General features: G+C 40.3%; 1 protein-coding gene across 1 annotated transcript in view; it reads right to left on the bottom strand.

Moving 5' to 3' along the window:
* LOC144490529 (inhibitor of growth protein 4-like) overlaps positions 1 to 13,777 on the bottom strand; it is a 28,283-nt gene extending 14,506 nt beyond the window's left edge. Inside the window, exon 1 of the mRNA XM_078208259.1 lies at positions 13,702 to 13,777. Within this exon, the coding sequence (XP_078064385.1) occupies positions 13,702 to 13,738 (37 nt within the window). The 5' untranslated portion in view covers positions 13,739 to 13,777. The remainder of the gene's footprint in view (positions 1 to 13,701) is intronic.
* Positions 13,778 to 15,000: the final 1,223 nt, after the last annotated feature.

The following is a 15,000-nucleotide window of genomic DNA, read 5'->3' as shown; positions in this document are numbered from 1 at the left end:
AATAGAAAGGGTCGATCGAGAGCATCAAGTTTCTAGGTGTCCAGATCACCAACAACCTGTCCTGGTCCCCCCCACGCCGACACTATAGTTAAGAAAGTCCCACCAACGCCTCTACTTTCTCAGGAGACGAAGGAAATTCGGCATGTCCGCTACGACTCTCACCAACTTTTACAGATGCACCATAGAAAGCATCCTTTCTGGGTTGTATCACAGCTTGGTCTGGGGGCTCCTGCTCTGCCCAAGACCGCAAGGAACTACAAAAGGTCGTGTGAATGTAGCCCAGTCCCATCACGCAAACCAGCCTCCCATCCATTGACTCCGTCTACACTTCCCCGCTGCCTCGGGGGGAAAAGCAGCCGGCATAATCAAGGACCCCCCCCCCCCCCACGCACCCCGGACATTCTCTCTTCCACCTTCTTCCGTCGGGGAAAAGATACAAAAGTCTGAGGTCACGTACCGACCGACTCAAGAACAGCTTCTTCCCTGCTGCTGCCGTCAGACTTTTGAATGGACCTACCTCGCATTCAGCTGATCATTCTCTGCACCCCGAGCTGTGACTGTAACACTACATTCTGCACCCTCTCCTTTCCTTCTCTATGAACGGTATGCTCTGTCTGTATAGTGCGCAAGAAACAATACTTTTCACTGCATCCCAGTACATGTGACAATAATAAATCAAATCGAATCACATGAACACAGTGGCTACCAGAGCAGGTCAGAGGCTGGGAATCCTGCGGAGAGTAACTCACCTCCTGGCTCCCACCTCCCCAAAGCCTGTCCACCATCTACAAGGACACAAGCGAGGAGTGTGATGGGACACTCTCCACTTGCCTGGATGAGTGCGGCTCCCGACAACACTCGGGAAAGCTCGACACCATCCAGGACAAAGCAACCCCGCTAGATTGGCACCACATCTACAAACATCTACAAACTTGTGGATAGTTTGGAGGGATGTCAGAAGTTGCAGCGAGACATAGATAGAATGCAAGACTGGGCGGAGAAGTGGCAGATGGACTTCAACCCGGATAAGTGTGTAGTGATCCATTTTGGCAGATCCAATGGGATGAAGCAGCAGTATAATATGAAGGGTACCATTCTTAGCAGTGTAGAGGATCAGAAGGACCTTGGGGTCCGGGTCCATAGGACTCTTAAATCGGCCTCGCAGGTGGAGGATGCGGTCAAGAAGGCGTACGGCGTACTGGCCTTCATTAATCGAGGGATTGAGTTTAGGAGTCGGGAGATAATGCTGCAGCTTTATAGGACCCTGGTTGGACCCCACTTGGAGTACTGCGCGCAGTTCTGGTCACCTCATTACAGGAAAGATGTTGAAGCCATTGAAAGGGTGCAGAGGAGATTTACAAGGATGTTGCCTGGATTGGGGGGCATGCCTTATGAGGATAGGTTGAGGGAGCTTGGTCTCTTCTCCCTGGAGAGACGAAGGATGAGAGGTGACCTGATAGAGGTTTACAAGATGTTGAGAGGTCTGGATAGGGTAGACTCTCAGAGGCTATTTCCAAGGGCTGAAATGGTTGCTACGAGAGGACACAGGTTTAAGGTGCTGGGGGGTAGGTACAGAGGAGATGTCAGGGGTAAGTTTTTCACTCAGAGGGTGGTGGGTGAGTGGAATCGGCTGACGTCGGTGGTGGTGGAGGCAAACTCGTTGGGGTCTTTTAAGAGACTTCTGGATGAGTACATGGGATTTAATGGGATTGAGGGCTATAGATAGGCCTAGAGGTAGGGATATGATCAGCGCAACTTGTGGGCCGAAGGGCCTGTTTGTGCTGTGGCTTTCTATGTTCTAACACCTTCCAAACCCACAACCACTTCCATCTAGATTTGATTTGATTTATTGTTGTCACATGTACTGGGATACAGTGAAAAGTATTGTTTCTTGCGCGCTATACAGACAAAGCATACCGTTCGTAGAGAAGGAAAGGAGAGGGTGCAGAATGTAGTGTTACAGTCACAGCTAGGGGTGTAGAGAAAGATCAGCTTAATGCGAGGTAGGTCCATTCAAAAGTCTTGACGGCAGCAGCAGGGAAGAAGCTGTTCTTGAGTCGGTCGGTACGTGACCTCTGTATCTTTTTCCCCCGACGGAAGAAGGTGGGAGAGAGAATGAGCTTGAAGGACAAGGGCAGCAGACACATGGGGAACACCACCACCTGCAGGTTCCCCCCTCCGAGCCCCTCGCCCTCCCGACTTGGAAACACATCGGCCGTTCCTTCGCGGTGGCTGGGGGCCGAAATCCTGGAGTTCCCTCCCTGACGGGTCCCGAATGGGTCAACCCACAGCAGGTGGACTGCAGCGATTCAAGATGGCGGCTCGCCGCCAACTTCTCAAGGGGCAACTAGGGATGGGCAATAAATGTTGGCCCAGCCGGCGACGCACGTGTCCCACAAAGGAATTTTTAAAAATTTGGCCCGTCGAGCCTGCTCTGACATTCATTATGAATTCTCGGCTGAGCTTCAATATCCTGATTCCCCCCTCTATCCCCAAGAGCTATATCTAATTTCTTCTTGACAAGGTTTTGGCATCAACTACTTTCTGTGGTAGTGAATTCTACACATTTGCCAGTGAAGAAGGCTTTTGGCATGCAGGCCTTCATAAATCAGGACATTGAGTATAAAAGTTATGTTGCAGTTGTACAGGACGTTGGCGGGGCCGCACCGAGAGTGTTGTGTTCAGTTTTAGTCGCCTCGCAAGAGGAAAGATGTTATTAAACTGGAGAGTGCAGAAGAGATTCACAAGGATGTCACCATCCTCACGACAATAATCTCTCCCTAAGGGGGCATTTAGCACGGCCAATCCATCTAACCTGCACACCTTTGGACACTAAGGGACAATTTAGCATGGCCAATCCACCTAACCTGCACATCTTTGGACACGAAGGGGCAATTTAGCATGGCCAATACACCCAACCTGCACATCTTTGGACACCAAGGGGCAATTTAGCATGGCCAATCCACCTAACCTACACATCTTTGGACACCAATGGGCAATTTAGCATGGCCAATCCACCGAACCTGCACACCTTTGGACACTAAGAGACAATTTAGCCTGGCCAATCCACCTAACCTACACATCTTTGGACACTAAGGGAAAACTTAGCATGGCCAATCCACCTAACCTGCACATCTTTGGACACGAAGGGACAATTTAGCATGGCCAATCCACCTAACCTACACAGCTTTGGATACCAAGGGGCAATTTAGCATGGCCAATCCACCCAACCTACACATCTTTGGACACTAAGGGAAAACTTAGCATGGCCAATCCACCTAACCTGCACATCTTTGGACACCAAGGGGCAATTTAGCATGGCCAATCCACCTAACCTACACATCTTTGGACACTAAGGGACAATTTAGCTGGCCAATCCACCTAACCTACACATTTTTGGACACTAAGGGGCAATTTAGCATGGCCAATCCACCCAACCTACACATCTTTGGACACTAAGGGACAATTTAGCATGGCCAACCCACCTAACCTACACATCTTTGGACACTAAGGGACAATTTAGCATGGCCAACCCACCTAACCTGCACACCTTTGGACACTAAGGGACAATTTAGCATGGCCAATCCACCTAACCTACACATCTTTGGACACTAAGGGGCAATTTAGCATGGCCAATCCATCTAACCGGCACATCTTTGGACACTAAGGGACAATTTAGCATGGCCAATCCACCTAACCTACACATTTTTGGACACTAAGGGGCAATTTAGCATGGCCAATCCACCCCTTTGGACTAATTAATCCATTAATTAATAAATTAACCTGAGGGGCAACTACAGAACATTGGCGAGGCCGCACCTGGAGTATTATGCACAGTTTTGGTCTCCTCAGTTGGTGAAAGATGCAGTGGCATTGGACGCAGTTGAGAGGAGGTTCACTAGATTGATTCCAGAGACGAGGGGTTTGTCGTATGAAGAGAGATTGAACAGTTTAGGCCGATACTCTCTGGAATTGAGAAGAATGAAGGGGGAGATCAAATGAGGGATACAAGATGATAAACGGTATGGATAAAGTGGACGGGGAGCGGATGCTTCCTCTTGTGGGGCATTCTGGGACGAGAGGTCATCGGCTCAGGATAAGGGGTCGCAAATTTAAAACAGAGTTGGAGGAGAAACTACTTCTCCCAAAGGGTTGTGAATCTGTGGAATTCGCTACCCCAAAACACGGTGGATGCTGGGACAGTGAGTACATTTAAGGAGGAGTTGGAGAGATTGTTAATTGGGAATGGGGTTGAAGGGTGATGGGGAGAAGGCAGGAAAGTGGGGATGAGGAGCGTATACAGTCATTGAGGTTTACAGCACCGAAACAGGCCCTTTGGCCCAACCTGTCCAAGCCGCCCAGCCATGATCGAATGGCGGAGCGTACTCGATGGGCCGAATGGCTTCATTCTGCTCCTATCTTATGAACTCTTTGTTTCGCACAGAAGGACGTGTGTGGGATGAGTTGCCGGAGGAAGTGGTTGAGGCAGCGACGCTGACAACATGTCGAAGGCATTTGGACAGATGCATGGGTAGAGGGATATGGGTCAAATGCAGGCAAGTGGGGTTAGTTTCGATGGGCATTTTGGTTCGGCTTGGGCCAAAAGGCCAATCTCCGTGTCGTACATTCTCTGGGTGAAGAAATATCTCCTCACCTCAGTCCTAAAAGGTTTCTCCCTTATCCTCAAACTAAGACCCCCCAGTTCTGGACTCCCCCCACCATCGGGAACATTCTTTCTGAATCTACCCTGTCTAACCCTGTTAGAATTTTATAAGTTTCTACGAGATCCCCTCTCACTCTCCTAAACTCCAGTGAATATAATCCAAACCGACTTAGTCTCTCCTCGTATGACAGACCTGCCATCCCAGGAATCAGCCTGGTAAACCTTTGCTGCGCTCCCTCTATAGCAAGGACATCCTTCCTCAGATACGGAGACCAAAACTGCACACAATACTCCAGGTGAGGCCTCACCAACGCCCTGTACAATTGCAACAAAACATCCCTATCCCGATACTCAAATCCTCTCGCTATGAAGGGCAAACTACTTGGGAAATCATTGTGTGTCTAAAGATGTGCAGGTTAGGTGGATTGGCCATATTAAATCATAGAAATCATAGAAACCCTACAGTGCAGAAGGAGGCCATTCGGCCCATCGAGTCTGCACCGACCACAATCCCACCCAGGCCCTACCCCCACATATTTACCTGCTAATCCCTCTAACCTACGCATCTCAGGACTCTAAGGGGCAATTTTTAATCTGGCCAATCAACCTAACCCGCACATCTTTGGACTCCTGCCATTCTCCTGCCTTTTCCCCACAACCCCTGATCCCCTTATTAATCAAGAACCTATCTATCTCTGTCTTAAAGACACTCAATGACCTGGCCTCCACAGCCCTCTGTGGCAAAGAGTTCCACAGATTCACCACTCTCTGGCTGAAGAAATTCCTCCTCAACTCTGTTTTAAGGGATTGACCCTTTAGCCTGAGGTTGTGCCCTCTGGTTCTAGCTTTTCCTACTAGTGGAAACATCCTCTCCACGTCCATTTTATCCAGGCCTCACAGTACCCGGTAAGTTTCAATAAGATCTTCCCTCATCCTTCTAAACTCCAACGAGTACTCAACCATTCCTCATAAGACAAGCTCTTCATTCCAGGGATCATTCTTGTGAATCTCCAAAGATGACACTAGGGGGCAATTTAGCATGGCCAATCCACCGAACCTACACATCTTTGGACACTAAGGGGCAATTTAGCATGGCCAATCCACCTAAGCTGCACTTCTCTAGACACTAAGAGGCAATTTAACATGGCCAATCCACCTAACCTGCACATCTTTGGACACTAAGGGACAATTTAGCATGTCCAATCCACCTAACCTGCACATCTTTGGACACTAAGGGACAATTTAGCATGGCCAATCCACCTAACCCACACATCTTTGGACACTAAGGGGACAATTTAGCATGGCCAATCCACCTAACCTGCACATCTTTGGACACTAAGGGGCAATTTAGCATGGCCAATCCACCTAACCCGCACATCTTTGGACACTAAGGGGCAATTTAGCATGGCCAATCCACCTAAGCTGCACTTCTCCAGACACTAAGAGGCAATTTAACATGGCCAATCCACCTAACCTGCACATCTTTGGACACTAAGGGACAATTTAGCATGGCCAATCCACCTAAGCTGCACTTCTCTAGACACTAAGAGGCAATTTAACATGGCCAATCCACCTAACCTGCACATCTTTGGACACTAAGGGGCAATTTAGCATGGCCAATCCACCTAAGCTGCACTTCTCTAGACACTAAGAGGCAATTTAACATGGCCAATCCACCTAACCTACACATCTTTGGACACTAAGGGGCAATTTAGCATGGCCAATCCACCTAAGCTGCACTTCTCTAGACACTAAGAGGCAATTTAACATGGCCAATCCACCTAACCTGCACATCTTTGGACACTAAGGGACAATTTAGCATGGCCAATCCACCTAACCCGCACATCTTTGGACACTAAGGGGACAATTTAGCATGGCCAATCCACCTAACCTGCACATCTTTGGACACTAAGGGGCAATTTAGCATGGCCAATCCACCTAACCTGCACATCTTTGGACACTAAGGGGACAATTTAGCATGGCCAATCCACCTAACCTGCACATCTTTGGACACTAAGGGGCAATTTAGCATGGCCAATCCACCTAACCTACACATCGTTGGACACTAAGGGGCAATTTAGCATAGCCAATCCACCAGCCTACATATTCCCACTATTATCCCCACCACACTGCCCTGTAAGTGCTAACTGCTGTACATTGTATTAAATATAATCACAGTTTAGTGAGGTTATATTATTTTAGGATGGTTTATAAGGTGATTTATTAAATATAATCACAGTTTAAATGGCAAATGGAGTTTAACCCTGATAAATGTGAGGTGATTCATTTTGGTAGGACTAATTTAAATGTGGATTACAGGGTCAAAGGTAGGGTTCTGAAGACTGTGGAGGAACAGAGAGATCTTGGGGTCCATATCCACAGATCTCTGAAGGTTGCCACTCAAGTGGATAGAGCTGTGAAGAAGGCCTATAGTGTGTTAGCTTTTATTAACAGGGGGTTGGAGTTTAAGAGCCACGGGGTTATGCTGCAACCGTACAGGACCTTGGTGAGACCACATTTGGAATATTGTGTGCAGTTCTGGTCACCTCACTATAAAAAGGATGTGGAAGCGCTGGAAAGAGTGCAGAGGAGATTTACCAGGATGCTGCCTGGTTTGGAGGGTAGGTCTTATGAGGAAAGGTTGAGGGAGCTAGGGCTGTTCTCTCTGGAGCGGAGGAGGCTGAGGGGAGACTTAATAGAGGTTTATAAAATGATGAAGGGGATAGATAGAGTGAACGTTCAAAGACTATTTCCTCAGGTGGATGGAGCTATTACAAGGGGGCATAACTATAGGGTTCGTGGTGGGAGATACAGGAAGGATATCAGAGGTAGGTTCTTTACGCAGAGGGTGGTTGGGGTGTGGAATGGACTGCCTGCAGTGATAGTGGAGTCAGACACTTTAGGAACATTTAAGCGGTTATTGGATAGGCACATGGAGCACACCAGGATGATAGGGAGTGGGATAGCTTGATCTTGGTTTCAGATAAAGCTCGGCACAACATCGTGGGCCGAAGGGCCTGTGCTGTACTGTCCTATATAATCACAGTTTAGTGAGGTTATATTATATTGTGATGGTTTATAAGGTGAATTATTGAACATAATCACGGTTTAGTGAGGTTATATTATATTGTGATGGTTTATAAGGTGATTTATTAAATATAATCAGTTTAGTGAGGTTATATTATATTGTGATGGTTTATAAGGTGAATTATTAAATATAATCACAGTTTAGTGAGGTTATATTATATTGAGATGGTTTATAAGGTGAATTATTAAATATAATCACAATTTAGTGAGGTTATATTATATTGTGATGGTTTATAAGGTGAATTATTAAATATAATCACAGTTTAGTGAGGTTATATTATATTGTGATGGTTTATAAGGTGAATTATTAAATATAATCACAGTTTAGTGAGGTTATATTATATTGTGATGGTTTATAAGGTGAATTAGAAATGAAACATAGAAACCCTACAGTGCAGAAGGAGGCCATTCGGCCCATCGAGTCTGCACCGACCACAATTTATTAAATATAATCACGGTTTAGTGAGGTTATATTATATTGTGATGGTTTATAAGGTGAATTATTAAATATAATCACAGTTTAGTGAGGTTATATTATATTGAGATGGTTTATAAGGTGAATTATTAAATATAATCACAATTTAGTGAGGTTATATTATATTGTGATGGTTTATAAGGTGAATTATTAAATATAATCACGGTTTAGTGAGGTTATATTATATTGTGATGGTTTATAAGGTGAGTTATTAAATATAATCACGGTTTAGTGAGGTTATATTATATTGTGATGGTTTATAAGGTGAATTATTAAATATAATCACGGTTTAGTGAGGTTATATTATATTGTGATGGTTTATAAGGTGAATTATTAAATATAATCACGGTTTAGTGAGGTTATATTATATTGTGATGGTTTATAAGGTGAATTATTAAATATAATCACGGTTTAGTGAGGTTATATTATATTGTGATGGTTTATAAGGTGAATTATTAAATATAATCACGGTTTAGTGAGGTTATATTATATTGTGATGGTTTATAAGGTGAATTATTAAATATAATCACGGTTTAGTGAGGTTATATTATATTGTGATGGTTTATAAGGTGAATTATTAAATATAATCACGGTTTAGTGAGGTTATATTATATTGTGATGGTTTATAAGGTGAATTATTAAATATAATCACGGTTTAGTGAGGTTATATTATATTGTGATGGTTTATAAGGTGAATTATTAAATATAATCACGGTTTAGTGAGGTTATATTATATTGTGATGATTTATAAGGTGAATTATTAAATATAATCACGGTTTAGTGAGGTTATATTATATTGTGATGGTTTATAAGGTGAATTATTAAATATAATCACGGTTTAGTGAGGTTATATTATATTGTGATGGTTTATAAGGTGAATTATTAAATATAATCACGGTTTAGTGAGGTTATATTATATTGTGATGGTTTATAAGGTGAATTATTAAATATAATCACAGTTTAGTGAGGTTATATTATATTGTGATGGTTTATAAGGTGAATTATTAAATATAATCACAGTTTAGTGAGGTTATATTATATTGTGATGGTTTATAAGGTGAATTATTAAATATAATCACGGTTTAGTGAGGTTATATTATATTGTGATGGTTTATAAGGTGAATTATTAAATATAATCACAGTTTAGTGAGGTTATATTATATTGTGATGGTTTTATAAGGTGAATTATTAAATATAATCACGGTTTAGTGAGGTTATATTATATTGTGATGGTTTATAAGGTGAATTATTAAATATAATCACGGTTTAGTGAGGTTATATTATATTGTGATGGTTTATAAGGTGAATTATTAAATATAATCACGGTTTAGTGAGGTTATATTGTATTGAGATGGTTATAAGGTGAATTATTAAATATAATCACAGTTTAGTGAGGTTATATTGTATTGTGATGGTTTATAAGGTGAATTATTAAATATAATCACGGTTTAGTGAGGTTATATTATATTGTGATGGTTTATAAGGTGAATTATTAAATATAATCACAGTTTAGTGAGGTTATATTATATTGTGATGGTTTATAAGGTGAATTATTAAATATAATCACAGTTTAGTGAGGTTATATTATATTGTGATGGTTTATAAGGTGATTATTAAATATAATCACAGTTTAGTGAGGTTATATTGTATTGTGATGGTTTATAAGGTGAAATTATTAAATATAATCACGGTTTAGTGAGGTTATATTATATTGTGATGGTTTATAAGGTGAATTATAAATTAATCACAGTTTAGTGAGGTTATATTATATTGTGTGGTTTATAAGGTGAATTATTAAATATAATCACAGTTTAGTGAGGTTATATTATATTGTGATGGTTTATAAGGGTGAATTATTAAATATAATCACAGTTTAGTGAGGTTATATTATATTGTGATGGTTTATAAGGTGAATTATTTAATATAATCACGGTTTAGTGAGGTTATATTATATTGTGATGGTTTATAAGGTGAATTATTAAATATAATCACAGTTTAGTGAGGTTATATTATATTGTGATGGTTTATAAGGTGAATTATTAAATATAATCACAGTTTAGTGAGGTTATATTATATTGTGATGGTTTATAAGGTGAATTATTAATATAATCACAGTTTAGTGAGGTTATATTATACTTGTGATGGTTTATAAGGTGAATTATTAAATATAATCACAGTTTAGTGAGGTTATATTATATTGTGATGGTTTATAAGGTGAATTATTAAATATAATCACGGTTTAGTGAGGTTATATTGTATTGTGATGGTTTATAAGGTGAATTATTAAATATAATCACGGTTTAGTGAGGTTATATTATATTGTGATGGTTTATAAGGTGAATTATTAAATATAATCACGGTTTAGTGAGGTTATATTGTATTGTGATGGTTTATAAGGTGAATTATTAAATATAATCACGGTTTAGTGAGGTTATATTATATTGTGATGGTTTATAAGGTGAATTATTAAATATAATCACAGTTTAGTGAGGTTATATTATATTGTGATGGTTTTATAAGGTGAATTATTAAATATAATCACAGTTTAGTGAGGTTATATTGTATTGTGATGGTTTATAAGGTGAATTATTAAATATAATCACAGTTTAGTGAGGTTATATTATATTGTGATGGTTTATAAGGTGAATTATTAAATATAATCACGGTTTAGTGAGGTTATATTGTATTGTGATGGTTTATAAGGTGAATTATTAAATATAATCACAGTTTAGTGAGGTTATATTATATTGTGATGGTTTATAAGGTGAATTATTAAATATAATCACGGTTTAGTGAGGTTATATTATATTGTGATGGTTTATAAGGTGAATTATTAAATATAATCACGGTTTAGTGAGGTTATATTATATTGTGATGGTTTATAAGGTGAATTATTAAATATAATCACGGTTTAGTGAGGTTATATTGTATTGTGATGGTTTATAAGGTGAATTATTAAATATAATCACAGTTTAGTGAGGTTATATTATATTGTGATGGTTTATAAGGTGAATTATTAAATATAATCACGGTTTAGTGAGGTTATATTATATTGTGATGGTTTATAAGGTGAATTATTAAATATAATCACGGTTTAGTGAGGTTATATTATATTGTGATGGTTTATAAGGTGAATTATTAAATATAATCACGGTTTAGTGAGGTTATATTATATTGTGATGGTTTATAAGGTGAATTATTAAATATAATCACAGTTTAGTGAGGTTATATTATATTGTGATGGTTTATAAGGTGAATTATTAAATATAATCACAGTTTAGTGAGGTTATATTATATTGTGATGGTTTATAAGGTGAATTATTAAATATAATCACGGTTTAGTGAGGTTATATTGTATTGTGATGGTTTATAAGGTGAATTATTAAATATAATCACAGTTTAGTGAGGTTATATTATATTGTGATGGTTTATAAGGTGAATTATTAAATATAATCACAGTTTAGTGAGGTTATATTGTATTGTGATGGTTTATAAGGTGAATTATTAAATATAATCACGGTTTAGTGAGGTTATATTATATTGTGATGGTTTATAAGGTGAATTATTAAATATAATCACGGTTTAGTGAGGTTATATTATATTGTGATGGTTTATAAGGTGAATTATTAAATATAATCACGGTTTAGTGAGGTTATATTATATTGTGATGGTTTATAAGGTGAATTATTAAATATAATCACAGTTTAGTGAGGTTATATTATATTGTGATGGTTTATAAGGTGAATTATTAAATATAATCACAGTTTAGTGAGGTTATATTATATTGTGATGGTTTATAAGGTGAATTATTAAATATAATCACGGTTTAGTGAGGTTATATTGTATTGTGATGGTTTATAAGGTGAATTATTAAATATAATCACAGTTTAGTGAGGTTATATTATATTGTGATGGTTTATAAGGTGAATTATTAAATATAATCACAGTTTAGTGAGGTTATATTGTATTGTGATGGTTTATAAGGTGAATTATTAAATATAATCACAGTTTAGTGAGGTTATATTGTATTGTGATGGTTTATAAGGTGAATTATTAAATATAATCACAGTTTAGTGAGGTTATATTATATTGTGATGGTTTATAAGGTGAATTATTAAATATAATCACAGTTTAGTGAGGTTATATTATATTGTGATGGTTTATAAGGTGAATTATTAAATATAATCACAGTTTAGTGAGGTTATATTATATTGTGATGGTTTATAAGGTGAATTATTAAATATAATCACAGTTTAGTGAGGTTATATTGTATTGTGATGGTTTATAAGGTGAATTATTAAATATAATCACAGTTTAGTGAGGTTATATTATATTGTGATGGTTTATAAGGTGAATTATTAAATATAATCACAGTTTAGTGAGGTTATATTATATTGAGATGGTTTATAAGGTGAATTATTAAATATAATCACGGTTTAGTGAGGTTATATTATATTGTGATGGTTTATAAGGTGAATTATTAAATATAATCACGGTTTAGTGAGGTTATATTATATTGTGATGGTTTATAAGGTGAATTATTAAATATAATCACAGTTTAGTGAGGTTATATTATATTGTGATGGTTTATAAGGTGAATTATTAAATATAATCACAGTTTAGTGAGGTTATATTATATTGTGATGGTTTATAAGGTGAATTATTAAATATAATCACGGTTTAGTGAGGTTATATTGTATTGTGATGGTTTATAAGGTGAATTATTAAATATAATCACGGTTTTACCAGTGAGGTTTATTGTATTGTGATGGTTTATAAGGTGAATTAATTAAATATAAATCACAGTTTAGTGAGGTTATATTATATTGTTGATGGTTTATAAGGTGAATATTAAATATAATCACAGTTTAGTGAGGTTATATTGTATTGTGATGGTTTATAAGGTGAATTATTAAATATAATCACAGTTTAGTGAGGTTATATTATATTGTGATGGTTTATAAGGTGAATTATTAAATATAATCACAGTTTAGTGAGGTTATATTGTATTGTGATGGTTTATAAGGTGAATTATTAAATATAATCACAGTTTAGTGAGGTTATATTGTATTGTGATGGTTTATAAGGTGAATTATTAAATATAATCACAGTTTAGTGAGGTTATATTGTATTGTGATGGTTTATAAGGTGAATTATTAAATATAATCACAGTTTAGTGAGGTTATATTGTATTGTGATGGTTTATAAGGTGAATTATTAAATATAATCACAGTTTAGTGAGGTTATATTGTATTGTGATGGTTTATAAGGTGAATATTAAATATAATCACAGTTTAGTGAGGTTATATTGTATTGTGATGGTTTATAAGGTGAATTATTAAATATAATCACAGTTTAGTGAGGTTATATTATATTGTGATGGTTTATAAGGTGAATTATTAAATATAATCACAGTTTAGTGAGGTTATATTGTATTGTGATGATTTATTCACAGTTTAATCCTCCTCATACTCACTGTCCAGATAATGCTCCAGGTACATCCCAGCCGCCATCTTGGGCCTCCCACTAAGCCACGCCCACCGGAAGTCTCTGCCCTCCCGGTCCTGGCGAAACTGCGCAAAATGGCGGCCGGCGCGGCTGCGCAGTGCGACACTTGTGACTAACCCCGGGGGGCGCCATTACTGGCAATGGGCGGCCGCCTGCTGACGCGCCTGCGCATTGCTCCCAGACGTGCTCGCCTTGTGGGCGGAGCGAGTCGCCGACTGCTCTCTTCCCCCCCCCCCCCCCCTCATTTCCCCACCCGGCAACGCGCCTGCGCACTGCCGCTGCGCTTGAGGCCAGGCAGAGCGGTTAAGCGCCTGCGCCATTGCCGGCTGCCGTCCCCGCGCCTGCACACGTGAGGCAAAGCGGATCGTTCGGGCGCCTGCGCAGCTGCCGGCTGCTCGCCCCGCCACCCGGCGACGCGCCTGCGCAGTTCCACCACGTTGAATGCCAGGCGGAGGTATTTGGCGCCTGTGTCGTTGCCGGCCCCCCACCATTCCCGGCAACGCGCCTGCGCACGGGCCATTCCTTGCCCCAGCTACCTTGCAAGGCCATTCAGCCCATCGTTGGGATTCTCAAGATGGGGAACAGAGATTAAAATGAAGGGAGAGGGGTGGGGGGAACTTTTATCCTTGGAAAACCACTGGGAATTCCATGCCCACCGCCCCCCCCCCCCCCCCACAAAAGAGATTTGGTACCCCCATCCCGCTGCCCCTGCCCCCGAGACAGGTAAACCCTGTTTTGCTAAGGGGGCAAGAGTTCCACAAAACACCCCCCCCTCCCGCGTTGGTACCGGGGGACCACTTATTCCCAAATTTCCCATCCCCACGCTCGCTGGGCAGGATTCGACAAATCTCACCCCCGCTGCCACCATGTCCTATTTCTAGAATCTATCCATCGACAGCACGGAGGGCCCTTCGGCCCAAACTGGTCCATCTCAACCAAAACGCCCATCTAAGCTAACCCATCCGCTTGCTTGCCCAGACCCGTTTCCCCAATCGCCCACACTTCTGTTTTACAAATCTCAACCTTTCTTTACGAACTCAGTTTCCTCCCAACTCCTCTCTCCCCCGCCCGCAGTGCGGCACTCCCTGGGCACCGACCCGCCCGCAGTGCGGCGCTCCCTGGGCACCGACCCGCCCGCAGTGCGGCGCTCCCTCAGCACCGACCCGCCCGCAGTGCGGCGCTCCCTCAGCACCGACCCTCCCGCAGTGCGGCGCTCCCTCAGCACCAACCCTCCCACAGTGCGGCGCTCCCTCAGCACCGACCCACC

Source organism: Mustelus asterias, unplaced genomic scaffold (genome assembly GCF_964213995.1).
Source record: "Mustelus asterias unplaced genomic scaffold, sMusAst1.hap1.1 HAP1_SCAFFOLD_3400, whole genome shotgun sequence".
Lineage (NCBI taxonomy): Eukaryota > Metazoa > Chordata > Chondrichthyes > Carcharhiniformes > Triakidae > Mustelus > Mustelus asterias.
Note: the sequence above shows the minus strand (reverse complement) of the source record. Positions and strands in the feature narration are given on the sequence as shown.